The sequence below is a fragment of the Desmodus rotundus genome, chromosome 12 (genome assembly GCF_022682495.2).
Source record: "Desmodus rotundus isolate HL8 chromosome 12, HLdesRot8A.1, whole genome shotgun sequence".
Taxonomy (NCBI): Eukaryota; Metazoa; Chordata; class Mammalia; order Chiroptera; family Phyllostomidae; genus Desmodus; species Desmodus rotundus.
In genome coordinates, this window is record NC_071398.1 from 37678737 (window position 1) to 37692246 (window position 13510).

At 59.0% G+C, this 13510-nt stretch overlaps 2 protein-coding genes across 4 annotated transcripts in view; one reads left to right on the plus strand and one right to left on the minus strand.

Moving 5' to 3' along the window:
- Positions 1–1344, plus strand: part of ACTN4 (actinin alpha 4) — a 71298-nt gene extending 69954 nt beyond the window's left edge. For both annotated transcript variants that reach the window (XM_053914417.1, XM_024577671.3), the window contains exon 21: positions 55–1344. In XM_053914417.1, coding sequence (XP_053770392.1) covers positions 55–213 — 159 coding nt within the window. In that variant the 3' untranslated portion in view covers positions 214–1344. The remainder of the gene's footprint in view (positions 1–54) is intronic.
- Positions 1342–11854, minus strand: CAPN12 (calpain 12). Of its 2 annotated transcripts, none has more exons than XM_053914418.1 (20): positions 11793–11854; positions 11502–11620; positions 11184–11317; positions 10310–10478; positions 9223–9297; positions 9062–9147; positions 8913–8987; positions 8412–8575; positions 8120–8334; positions 7643–7654; positions 7219–7427; positions 6950–6992; positions 6807–6866; positions 6287–6344; positions 5834–5904; positions 5672–5734; positions 4954–5032; positions 2128–2244; positions 1974–2032; positions 1342–1881 (listed from the first exon to the last, which is right to left on the minus strand). In XM_053914418.1, the coding sequence occupies exons 1-20, from the start codon at positions 11824–11826 to the stop codon at positions 1855–1857; spliced, it is 1869 nt and encodes a 622-aa protein (XP_053770393.1). In that variant the 5' UTR covers positions 11827–11854; the 3' UTR covers positions 1342–1854. The 2 variants fall into 2 exon arrangements, with proteins under 2 accessions (XP_053770393.1, XP_045041567.1); XM_045185632.2 differs by having other exon boundaries at positions 8412–8587.
- Positions 11855–13510: the final 1656 nt, after the last annotated feature.

The window sequence follows — 13510 nt, forward strand, 5'->3', positions numbered from 1 at the left end:
GCGGGGGCCAGTGTGGGCCGCAGGTTGCCCTAAGTCCCACCCTGCCACCCCCAGAACTTCATCACAGCCGAGGAGCTTCGGAGAGAGCTGCCCCCTGACCAAGCCGAGTACTGCATCGCCCGCATGGCACCATACCAGGGCCCTGATGCGGTGCCCGGTGCCCTTGACTACAAGTCCTTCTCTACAGCCCTGTATGGCGAGAGTGACCTGTGAGGCCCCCATGGAGAGCCCTGACCGAACACCCTCTCCTCACAGCCTCCAGGAGGGGCTGGGGGAGCCCCTCTCCCTGCTGCGGGACCTCCTTGGTCCTGTTCCTCTGACTCTGTATCTATGCAAAGCACTCTGTGGGTCCTTTCTGGGGGGTGGCGGGTGGGCAGGGAGGGGCTGGGGCAGGTTCTCTCCTCTCTCTTTGTCAGTTGGCCAGGAGGTTCTCTCCCCCTCCCCCTGGATAGGGGTACAGGAGACTTTTTGGGGTCAGCACTTCTGGTCTGGTAAATATATATGATGTTTGTTTTTTTAACTGTGTAGAGGGGACAGTGGATCCCCACAGCAAAACAGGTCCCCTCTGAACCCTAGGAATACCTGCCACACCCTGCCCCTTCCTTTGCTCCTGAGGTCCCTTCAAGGCCTCCCACATCCAGGCCAAAGCCCTACGTGGCCCTATGTGCCTTGTCCAGGAACTGCTCATGCCTGCGATGGGCCCAGCAGAGGGCGCCACAGCTACCCAATAGGAAAGAGGACCCCACCCTGCTCCTTTCACCCCTCTCCCCTTCTCTGCGATTGCTGGGTGGGGGTGGGGCCTTGTGCCTCTCAGTGCCCCCCTTTCTGCAGCAGAGGAGTGAGGTGAGGCAGACCAGCCTTTCGCCCCTGCCCCAGCTAGCTCCCACCTTGCTTTGTCTGGACCTACGTCTCAGATTTTCTAAGGACCAAACCAAAAAAACAACAAAAATTAAAAAAAAAGCTTATAAAAAATTTAAAACTTTCAGAGAATTACTATTTACTTTATTAACTTACGGATTTATTATATAAATATATATTCACCTAGCAACAGCACGGCTCTGCCGCCTCTCGCGCTCGTAATGAAGACCTAGCTGACTTGCTCCCCACCCCCCTCCCGACTGGTTTCTTTCTGTTGTCGTCTGTCGTAGGGCATGGGCTCCGGGGGCCCTCCTGAAGTGGGGGGTGGGCTGCTGGCCTGGCTACCTGTTAGTCGATGGTTTTGTTCCTTCCCACCCCCTCCACTCCCCTTTTCTTTTGGTTTATTCTGATTGATAATTTTTTTTCTCGGTTTCTGGATAAACCACCCTTCTGGGGACAGGATAATAAAACATGTAATATTTTTAAGGAGTCTACAGTGTCCTCTCTTTCTCCTATCTCTGTTCTCCACTTTCTGGCAGACCTGTGATAGACTGCCTCTTCTTCCCAGAGGAGGGGGGCCTGGGGGTGCCCAGTCCCCATTCCCACGCGTGTGTAAAGTGAGAGTGCTCCTGGGGACCCAGTCGGGGCCAGGCCTGTTTGAGGTGTGCAACATTGACTAACTCGTGTCGCCTGGCCAAGAAGGGTGCTGTGTCATCCCTGCTCGCAGGGGCGGGGAACAAAGCACAGATGTGTAGTCACCTAGCTGGTGAATGGTGGGGCCAGAAATCAACTCCAGGCAGGCAGCTCCTGAGGCCATTCTCTGAGCCACTGCCTAATGTCAACCTCAGCCCCCATGCCAGGCAGGGAGGTGCAGGGGTGGCAGGAGGCTGGTGTTGCTCGGGGCCCCACTGCTGTGGATTGAACCCTGGTTCAAGCTGACAGAGGGGAAGATGGGGCTCCCAGCAGCTCCAGTAACACGTGTTCCTGTGCCAAATCCTAGGAGAAGGTGGCCACCTCCGTCCACTGGGTGGAAAAAGACAACAGGCTTGAGGCGGGGTCTCCTGGGACCGCTGCCTGTGTGCCCTGTGCCACCTCTCCCTCCAGTCTGGGCTCACCTGTCTGCGGGTCAGGCATACGACCCCCTCGCCCCCATCCAGGTGCCTGCTGCAGTGGCCTGCGCAGAGAGGGGCGGGTGAGCACCACCGCCCCAGCCCCCCTGCCGTGGGAGGCATCCTCCCCACATCGCACCCGTGCCAGGGTGGCACTCACGGAAGATGCAGGTCAGCTGGGCCACACAGGACACAAAGCGCTCAAAGTCCACACGTAGGCAGCTGTCCCGGTAGCGGCTGGTGAGGGCCTGGGTCAGCTGGTTGTTGAGGTGGAAGCCTAGGAAGAGGCCGCTGCTGAGCCTGGGCCACCGTGAATCCCCCTCAGTGTGGCGCCCACCCCAACTCCCCGGGGAGACGGAGACACCACAGGGGCTCCTTCCCACTTTCTACATTGCATTTCGGCTCCAACCCAGCTGTGTGTGGCTGTAGGCCTGTTTCCTCATCTGTCAGTGGGGACTGTAGCTGCCCCGACCCCAGAAGGCTGTGTGAAGATGTTCTGTGTAGAGCTTAGGACAGTGTCTGTCATGTGGCAACTGTGTCAGTGTTATTCCTTGAAACTGCAGAGTTTCTGCTAGTGGGCCCCGGGGAATATTTCTGTGCAAAACACTCTTGCCCGTGTGGAGTCAGTGTGTACTCCACATCAGCGGTGATTTTTAAAGTTTAGAAAACATTTCTAATGAGGAATCTAAACAGAGGCTTCTCAGGGCTGCAAACACGGTGCTTCCATGTCAGACAACCCTCTGGGACTGGAGGTTGCAGGGTGACTCCTCGTCCCTCAGGGCCAGATAAACACAGTTGAAGGATAATTTCATGGGCCTCTGTTGCCTCCTAAGGCCCATTTTCTCCCCACTCTGCATTCATGTAACACACCTCCACCCAGTGCCATCACATTTCTGTGCCCGAAAGTCTGGGGTTGGGGACCCTGCGGTCTCATCCGGATGGACAGACTGTGTGAGCTCTGGCCTTCATTGGCCCTGAGGGTGGGGCTGGGGGTGGGGGAGGGCAGCTGTGCCCAGGCCATGGGAACACCTCCTGACCCCCATCGCCCCCCCACCAGGTAGAGGAGGAGGGAGGGGCCAAGATCCCCCCAGCTGCCCCTCTGGAATTCCTGTTGTTTTCTTCATGGAGACAGCTTCCTCTGCCCACCTTTGTGGGCTCTATGGCCTGTGATGCCTGGTGTCTGGCGTCCTGCTCAGGGTCCCCTGGTACCAGTGAAGTCCTTCACCTAATTTACTGGGCCCTAGTGACCATGACCTCCTGGTTACCCCTCCCCACGGCCCCATTGTCCAAGCACCCAGTGTCCCTCACAGATGGAACCTCACCTCCCACTCTCCTCCCCCTCCTCCACTTGGACCTTGGGCCTCTTGCCTCCTTTGCACGTGCTGTTCCCTCTGCCCAGAAGAGCAGCTTCGAGCATCTCCTCTTGGCTCCCACAGTGCTCTGGGCCTTCCCCGCCCCAACACTGACCACTCTGGGCTGTCACTGTCATTGGTAGCTCAGGCTGCCCCTGGACTGGAGCTGTGGGGGCTCAAGAAAGGGTTTCTGGTCACCAGTGAGTCCCCAAGGTCAGCCAGCCCCGGGCCTTGAGCAGAGCAGGTATTCGGGGAATGCTTGTGGAGCAAAGAATGTGCTGGATTGGAGCGGGTGGTTCCTCCTGCCAATCCCCCCACCCTGAGACTGCACACCTGCTCCAGGGTCTTGGAGCTTGCTTCCTCCTGGTCCCCTCCCTGGCACTCCCTTCTGCAGACAGCTGTCACTCCAGCCTCACACACCCTGAGCTTGTACTTGCTTCTCTGCCACACACATATTTTAAATGTTTTAAAGAATCAAGATCCTCACGACACCCCATGGGGCTCTCCTGTCTCCCCCACCACCATCACCAGTCTTTCTCCTCTAATCACCTCCTTCCTCCGTGGCTTCAGCCGCACTAGCCTCTGTCCTCATCTCCATCACAGGGCGCCTCCTTCACCTGTCCCCTCCGCACCAGCCTTGGGTGCTGGCTCACACCTCAGGGCCTTGGCACTGGCTGTTCCCTCTGTCTGGAGCTCTCCTGGCCAGGTGACCCCAAGGCTCACTCCTCCGGTCTCTGCTCAAACCTCAGCAAGGCCTTCCCTGGCCACCCTGTCTCACCCACCCCACCCCTGCATGCCCAGCACCCTTGCCTGCTTTCTTCTGCTCTAGCGCTGATCGCCATCTGACCTTGTTCTGTTGCAGTTTGTACCTCCCAGAATGGCAGTCTCTCAGCACTTGATCAGTTTTCTTCTGCCCAGAATACCAGGCACATACCAGGCGCTCAGAGATGCTGAATGAACAGTACAAACTTGCATCTTCCCCTTCTCTCTCACCTCTGCTTCTGTCTGTCTGGGACCCCATTTCTCACGGTCCCACGTCTCCCCATCTTCTCTCTGACTCCATCCCTTCCCCTCTGTCTTGGGCTCCTTTCTTTACTTGCAGGTCCCTGGATCTTTGACCTCCCCGTGTCTCACCAGTCACTTCATTTGGGGTAGGTAGGTGGGGATCTAGACATTCCCGTCATTCCCCCCCAACCCCCACCACACAAGGAGGGAGGTCACACTCCTGCAGCCACCCTGTGTCAGAGCCACTTTACAGAGGGAAATGGAGGCTCAAGGAGGTGGACTCTCATGCCCGGGGCCCCCAAGGACTAAGTCAGTAGTTGGGGTTCCAGCCCAAGCTCGGGAATCCAGGACTGCCACTGTGCCCATGGAGACCAGGGCCAGCTCCCAGACACCAGCTCCCTGGCCGGCCTGGCCCACCTTCTCATGCACCCTCCCTTTCTCACACAGAGAGAGGGCTCTCCCCTCTCCCTCTCAGGGCCACACAGTCCCTGCCGAGAGCTGGCAACGAGCTAAGGTGTCAGCTTCGTGGAGGTCTGCAGCTGAGTGGGCTGCTGGAACTCGAAGAGGCTGGGGCCAGGAGGGGAAGCGGATCCTGTCCCCATAACGCACCCCAGGCCTTCTGTCCCTACCTGCAGCATTCAGCGCCAGCCTCAGCTCATGGGAGTTCATGGTTCCAGAGGCGTCCTGGTCAAACTTGTCGAATATGGCCTGGGTGGGGAGGAGTAGGTCGTTCCCACCCCCAGGCCCGAGCTCCCTGAAGAGGGCTGGAAGGGGGCCTCAGAAGCCAGACAGCCCACCCCAGCTCCCTTTCTTCCTGGCTTCGTGCCCTGAGGAAGCAGCTCTACCACTTTGGGCCTCTGTTTCCCAGTCTGTACAATGGGCTTCAGTAGTAACAGCATTAACTAGGTTCTTCGTGGTGCAGACATGTTACGCCTACCCACGAGGGGCCTAGTGAGGGCTTGGTAAATGGCGTCTAATCACCATTATTAGCATAGAGGGGCATGAGACCATTTTCTTCTCAACATGGGTTTCGGGGTGGGGGCAGGGAGAGGACCACCGCCTCCCATTGCTAGACAAGTGAAGTCGTCTCCAGGAGGAGGTTACTGGCCTGAGATCATACAGCCAGAAAGGGGCTGAGCTGGGAGCCTGTGCTGAGCTTGGTCAGTGCCCCCAGAGGGACCACAGAGGGGATGGGGCAGGGATGTCCCAGCCAGATCCCTCCAAGTTGGTTGGTGTGGTCCAGTCCCCCCTCCTCCCTGAGGCCCTGCTATCTCACAGAGCACCTAAGTCCCTATTTAGTGCCTTTCCTTCCAGGAGGAAGTGACTCCACCCAAGGCGCCACCTTACCTGCCACTTTCGGAGATGGCCCCAGAGCTCCTGGAGGTGGTGCAGGGCCAGGCTGTGCCCGTGCTGGAGACAGGACATCTGGTTAAAGTCAATGTCCCCAGAAGGGGAGCAGAGGCCCCAGCATCCCCATCTCCCTCCCCAGGCACAGCCCCCGTCACATACCCCAAAACACTGCAGCAGCTGCTCGCAGGTCCGAAGCCCAATCTCTCTGGGAATCCAGGTGTGGGCCCTAGCTGCAGGAAGCAAACAGAAACCCTGAACTTCCTGTGGACTGGCCATCATTGTGAGTGCTGGGGATCACTGCATCCCATTTTATAGAAACAGGCTCAGAGAGCCAAAGGACTGCTGGCAACTAACAGAGCTGGGATTTGAACCCAGGCAAGGGGGTTCTGAGTGCTAGTAGCAGCCATGCTTCCTGCCTCTCGCTTAGCAGAGTGGGCGTTATGGGCCACTACGGCCTTGGCCATCAGTCCTGCCACAGGACCCACGGGTGAGGAAACACCATCAAGGCTGAGCCCAGGGTTCCTGTGGCCTGATTCCCAGCAGCATCATGGATTCACAGACGTAGCTGCCCCGACCCCGGCCCCCTGAGGTCCACTCCGGTCACCCACTCACCAGGCTCCAGGGCAATGCTTAGTAAGGTCTGGAGCTGAGGGGCACTGAGTTCTTCCTCCTGGTCAAGGAGAGAGCAGGTTGTGAGGGCGGCCAACAAGGGGCTCTGGGCCCGGCCCAGACAGCATGCTGGGCGGTGCTGGGGCACAGCAAAGACTGAGTGAGCCCAGGCCTGCCCTCTGGTCCCCATCCGGTCCCTGGAGGGGGGTCAGGACTGCAACGGGGAAGCCCTGGGCTGCGGGAGCCCAGAGCAGACATGTGCCTGACCAACCGGGGGAGGAGCAGGAGAGCCTTCAGAGAAGGGCACCAGAGAAAAATGAGGCTTAGTCAGGGCAGGGGGTGGGCGTGGCGGGAGGGAACTCGCTGGCACAGGCCTTGCTTGGGTCAGGGAAGAGCTGTGAGCGTTCTGAGAGAAGGAGGCCATGAGATGCAAGCACAGCGACGGGGAAAATTAGACATTCAGGGTAGGGGAGATGTTCAAGGGGAGGGCCAGCACCCCCTTAGCTCAGTTCCCCCTCCTCACCTCTCCTGCCAGCTCCTGAAATAGCTGCTCCAACCCCAGCTCCAGAGGAATGTTGGGAGTCTGCGGGGTGGGAGGGGTTTAGTGGTGGCCCAGAGGGTCCCCACCCACACCCCGTCGTGCCCCGTCGCGGAGCAGCCCCTCACCATGAGAGCGTGCAGATCCGCGCTGATCACGTCATCGATCTCCCTGCAAATTACAGACCGGAAAGTGGGGGAGGGACTGCTCTCCCCGCGCCTGGGGTTGGGGCGGACGGGGTCACAGCAGAGAAATTGGGTGGGGTCTGGGCAGGATGCTGGGACCCTGGGCTGATCCACCATGGCTGCGGATTCCGAAGGCGGGTCAGCACCGCCCCCCACCCCTTAGGGCAGCTGCTCTGGGGATCCCGAGGGCGGGTCTGGGGGCCCGGGCTCACACGGCGGTGTGGCGGTGCTCGGAGAAGATTCGCAGTGTGAAGTCGGCCTCGTCGCCAGCACGGGTGGCGCTGGGCACCACCAGGTAGTGGCCAGGGCACAAGCGGCAGCGGCGGCTCACATCCCGACGGGCGCAGAAGCGTGAGCGGTCTGCGCACAACAGGCCCCGCAGGTGCGCGCGACTGTGTGGGGAGTCCCAGAGGCCCAGCAGCTGCAGGGCGGGGACCGCGTGACCATGACCGCCCAAGTTCACCCCACCCGGCCTTCCACATAATGCATCCCTCCAGACCGCCCCATACAAAACCACTCGATGACCCATCACGCCAAGCACCCCCCAGGCCATCCGTGCCCCACTGCATTGTTGTTTGAGGCCCTGGGGCTGGTTCAAGGGCAGAGTCTGGGATCTGGGGTCCCATGGAGACCCACCTGCTCGGGGATCTGTAAGAAGGAAGAGCAAGGGGAGTGGGGGGAGGGACCATCAGAGCCTCAGGTTTCCTTCCCTGCCTCCCTCCCCCCACACCCCTCCCTCTCTATTCTGATTCCACCCTCATTAAACCCCTGGCCGTCAGTCCCTGTGCAAGGCCTCCTCTCTGACCCCTCTTGGACCCCTTCCTCTCATCTGTGCTTTTTCTGCTCCTCTTTCCTTCCCTGATCCTCAGCCCCCACCCCTTTTCCTAACTCCTTCCTGACCCTTCTAACCCCCAGCCTCTCTCTCTGGCCCCCTAGACCTCAGTCTCTCCCTGACCCCCCCTGATTCCCTCAGCATTCGCCAGAGCACAATCCCCACCCCCTGCCCCTGCCCTCAGCCTCTCCAGCTCCTCTTGGCCTTCTGGGATGTCCCCATGGCTCCCTGCCTCTCCATGCCTCCCTGCTCCCTGTCTCCTCCTCAGCCCGGAGTCCCACCTGGAACACATGGAAGCCCACAGTGAGGTAAGTGAGGCCCTGGGCCCGCAGGCATCGCCGGTTGCGCTGGATGAGTGACAGGAGGACAGTGCACTTGGGGACGCGGCCCCGAGCCCCTGCTGTGCCCCAGCGCCCCCAGGGCCCGTCGTCATCCTCCTCCTCCTCATCAGGCTCCAGCAGCGTCAGCCGGAACTGGGGGTTGGTCCAGAAGGTTTCTGGTAGAGAAGAAGCAGGGTGACCTGGCCTGCCACAGCCCCCTTGCTTGCCTCTCAGAGTCCCCTCCAGGTCTCACCGGCATCAGGCTGGCCCCCGCCAGAGTTGAAGCCTCGCACCCAGCGGCCTTGGAAGATGTGGATGTGCCAGCCCCCTCCCGCCGGGCTGGGGCCCAGCACCTCAGGGCTCAGTGAGCAGATCTGGACGGTGTCAAAGTGGTGGAGGAAGTCCTGCAGCTCCATCCTGGACAGTGGCCTGCAGTCAGACCATGCCCAGCCCCCAAATCACAAGGCCCCCCAAATTTCTCAAGTATTGCCAAGTACCCTTCAGTCCACCAAATAGAATGACCCCCAAATCTCCGAGCCCTCCAGCTCCTCCAGATTTCTCCAAGTCCTCAGAAATGCCCCCCAAAGGGCTAAGATCCACAGACTCCCCGCAAGCATGGTCAAATGGTTTTCAGCCCCCAAATATCAAGACCCACAGACTCTCAGTTACCAACAAACATCCAGCAGCCCCTGGATAGTGCAGAATCTCAAGAAATGCCCTGATGTCACCAAGCCCCCTCAATCATCCTACTCACCAGAACTCTCCGTCCTCCTTCTTCACCAGCAGGGCATCTCGCCACTCGGCGGGGAGCATGTCCCAGCGTGGGCAGCTAGAGAAGCCTGGGGTGTGAGGCGTGGGTGGGTGGGGCCAACCCCCTCCCACACTACCGCAGATCACTCTCACCTGTCACTCCAGGCCCCAGTCCACTCCACACGGCCCCATGGGTTCCGTAGCCGCAGCAGCCGCACCTTGGTGAAGCCCAGGGACACCTGAGAGCGGCAGTGTCATCAGTGGGAGTTAGCTCCTGGACACCCCCTGCCAGCCCGCCCCTGGGGATTGCTCACCTTGTGCGTGCCTGTGACTGAATATGCATGTCCCTTCACCAGCCCATCCTTTGTACGGTACTCGCCCCGGTCACTCTGGGCAGAGGACAGGCAGAGGATGGTGAGGCCGTGTTGAGGGACAGGAGGGTGGCTGTTTCTCCCTGTCCCCCTACCTCCTGCCCCCAAAGCAGGAGTGAACCAGAGCACCCAACTAACTGACACAGGGATCCGAGAGAGGGTGGGAGTTGGTCTGTGAACGCAAGAAAGGAAGCAGAGGGAGATGGATACAAACGACAAAAAATAGATGGAAAGAGAGGGAGAGAGACAGAGACCTAGAGCCAAACAAAGATACAGGTCAGCCCTGGCTGGTGTGGCTCAGTGGATTGAACACGGGCAAGTGAACCAAAGGGTTGCCGGTTCAATTCCCAGTCCAGATACATGCCTGGGTTGCAGGCCAGGTCCCCAGTAGGGGGCGCATGAGAGGCAACTACACATTGATGTTTCTCTCCCTCTTTCTCCCCTTCTGTCTAAAAATAAATACAATTAAAAAAGAAAGAAAGAAAGAAAGAACGAACAGAGGGACAGAAAGAGGCAAAGAAACACAAAGACAAAGCAAGTAACTGAGTCCAGGGTTAAGTAAGTGAATGAATGAGTTAGACTGACTCACTGAATGAATGAGTATGTAGTTGGGTCACACATGAACATATCACCCAAGATGAGCCCATCAAAATCAATCCTGGGCTTTTGCTGAGATTCTCAGGAAGAGGTACTTTTCTTTTTTACCTCTGGGGTGGTGGGAGGTAACTGTGCAGGGGAGGGGAGCTCTTTCTTTTCCCCTTTGAGGGGAAAAAGCCACCTGAGAGTGAGGCTAACCCAGAACCAGGAATAGAAAAACACATTCACAGTGTCTGCTAAGCACCTGGATCCAGCTGTGCCTGAAGCTTGTTAGTTATGAAAGCAAATAAATATCCTTCTGACTTGCTCGTGTTTGATTTGTGAGAAAGAATAAGCCAACAGTGAAACAAAGGAGGACACAGGACACCTCCCCTCCAGCTGTGACTGTGCACTGGTGCTGGTGGGTGTCTCCACGGGAGTCCAACTCTCTCACCAGGGCAGTGGCACCCACGAGGGACTCCTTGGCTAGTGCATGGCGCAGAGCCACGAAAAGGCCTGGAATGTCTTGCCTCAGGTAGAGCACCTCGCCCACACCGCCTGTGAAGTCCACGAAAGCCTCATTCATGTGGCCTCCTCGCATCACTTCGTAGGAGCCGTGGAGCCTGCGGGAGCAAGTCTGGCATGGGGGGGTGGTCTGAGGCATGTACAAGCATCTCAGGATTTGGGGACCTCTGTCCCAGGGTGTGGGGTCCCAGGGTCTTACCAAAATCTGCACACTTCTGAGGTGGGGGACTGTGACACACTCTGGAAGCCTTTGGACCCTGGGCCACCAGAACTGCATGATTGGGGAGTCTCAGGACAGCTCTGCCAGAATTCGGGGCACCCTGGGGCTGTCTGATGCTCAGAATCTCTGGAGATAGATGTCTGCTTTGGGGATAATCCTCATGGGGCTTTCAGATCCACAGGATGGGGGAAAGATTTGAGGGTCCCAGGGCTTATACCCAACACTTTGGAGGTGCTTTGGGTTTCTCAGTGGATCAGGAGAGATTGTCTGAGATTACAGTTTCCCCAAGGGGATAAATGTTAGGTTCCGTGACTCTAGGGCCTGATAAGAAATTTCAGGCTCTTTAAGAATTCTGGGTCTTTGGGGGGGTCTCTGAGAATGTTTTGTGTGATGCTTTGGTGGAGGAAGGTGTTTACAATTTGGAAGGCCTCAGGGGATGGTGTGACAATTGGGTCCCAGGGGCTGTGACTTGGTTTAGATCCTTAGCTGGGTGTCTAGAAGATCCCGGAAGTCAAGGGGCTCCGGGGATCCCATGGGGCTGGGACTTCGGGCTGCAGCTTGGGGTAGGGGTTGGGGCCCTTACTTGGCGTAGGCCTTTTCCAGAAGGGGGGCCCAGAACTCATTCCGCTGTTCGGAGCGCAGGAACATCAGCTTCCCCTCACGCACAGGTAGCTTGTCGTCCACCACGACGTCCACCCAGTGGCCGAACTGCCAGAGCTGGTGGGGGAAGGGGCAGGGCCCTGGCTTGGCTTCCAACCTCCAACCCCTCCTGGGCCCTAACCTCTGACCCCTGGCCTTGCCATACCTGTCCAAAATTCCAGTCCCCAGGGAGCGGTATCAACTATGAAATTCATGTCACCTGGGGGAAATTGAGGCACGAACAGAAAAGGCCAAGCTTTACCTGGAAGTGGAAGATGCCAGCGTAGCCGTCTTGGAAACCCTGTCCAGGCGGCACCACCCGACACAGGAGTCGGGGGTACAGAGTGAGGGAGGCGGCGGCCGCAAGAAACCAACAGTTACCTTAGAGGAAAGAAGGAGACTAAGGCCCAGGGACAGGAGAGACTGTGGGGGACGCTGCAGAGTGGGGAGGTGGAGCCAGCGGGTGCAGAGGGGGACAACGAAGGCAGAGGTGTCAGGGTCCCAACTGCAACTTGCTGGGTCTGGGGGCTCTAGAAGCGTTCAGTGGTCTCACCCAGACTCCCCTGACACACGTCTGTTCGGCTCATATCCTCACAGATGAACTGGGGCTCGGCACAGAACTCCTGGGGGAGAAGGGGTTTCAGGCCTCAGCCAAGAAGGGGCGGGAAGGAGCAGCTGGGAGGTCAGATGTCTGAGTCCCCTCCTGCCCTCTCAGCTCCAGAGTAATGAGTGCCTCCAATGCAATGAGAGGCTCCTAAAACCCGTGGGCAGGGAGCAGGCTTCCCTGGACCTTCCCGGACCCAGGATGGCTGAGCCTGCACTAAGCTGGTCCCACAGTGACCCCTCCTCCCTCGGACCCAGGAGCCCAGGCCCCCAGCCCCTCCTCCCTCGGACCCCGGAACCCAGGCCCCCAGCCCCTCCTCTCTCAGACCCCGGAACCCAGGCCCCCAGCCCCTCCTCTCTCGGACCCCGGAACCCAGGCCGCCAGCCCCTCCTCCCTCGGACCCAGGAGCCCAGGCCCCCAGCCCCTCCTCTCTCGGACCCCGGAACCCAGGCCCCCAGCCCCTCCTCTCTCGGACCCCGGAACCCAGGCCGCCAGCCCCTCCTCCCTCGGACTCAGGAGCCCAGGCCCCAGCCCCTCCTCCCTTGGACCCAGGAGCCCAGGCCCCCAGCCCCGCCTCCCTCGGACCCCGGAGCCCAGGCCCCAGCCCCTCCTCCCTCGGACCCAGAGCACAGCTCCCAGCCAAACTTTACATGGGGCCTCATCCATTTCACCCCTTTGGCCTTCTCTGAATCTGGCCCTAGCTGGTCATAGCCAAGAGCATCAGGGCCAGCAGGGAAGTAGGGATCACGAAACAGGATCCCCTCATCCAGGCAGGTTGCTCGGATTGCCTCATAGCTCTGGCCTCTAAAAGGCTTTGGTTCCCAGGATCCAGGTCCTGCCTCTTCATCTACCAGCTGGATGGTGACCTTTCCGCTGCCACACGCCATCTGAATGCTCTGGGCTCACAGGCCGTCCCCAGGTCCTTTAACCCCCTGAGTCAGGGGGGTGGGGCTTCCCCTCCTTCTGAGTCCCGATGGGGGTCTTTAGGCAGTGAGAAGCCTTCCCTCATTAATACTAATTGATGGTTTGGGGTGCAGGAGAGCATGGACGCCTGTTCAGTGGTTTCCTCCCCAGGGCGTGGGGCCTTCAGTTGTGGCCAGGATAGCAGCTTAATAGGCTTGGTCAGCAGCAGGAGAGAAGGAGGGCAGAGCCTAGGTAGGACAGGCTGCCACCGTGGGGGTTCCTAGAAGATCAGTGTGAGGGGCATGTTTCTGAAGCCTTGTCCCAGCATGTCTCCCTCTTCAGGCCTGGGAGGGCAGTCAGTCCACTGCTGTGCCTGTCTCTCCCTCTTTCCACCCGACACTCTCTCTTGCTGCCTGCCAGTGCATCTCTTCTTCGTCTTGGCCTCACTCTCTTTGCCCATCTCTCTCTTCTTCTCCATCTGTTTTTTGCTTGTTTGTCTTTGTCTCCCTTGTCTCCATCCCTCCCTCTTTGTCTCCCTGTGTCTCTGTTTCTCACTGTGCCTATCTTGTGCACGCCTCACTGTCTGTTCCTCTCCATCCTTCTCTCTGTCCTTGTAACCCCTCAGCCAACCACAGCAGGACCCCGAGCCACCTGGATCGCCTCCCCAACAAGGCAGACCTCAGCCTGGTGGCCCCGGGCAGGGCTGACCCCGGAAGGGGGCTCTAGGCTGGGAGCTGAGCCCACCAGTGACCTTGATACCCCGC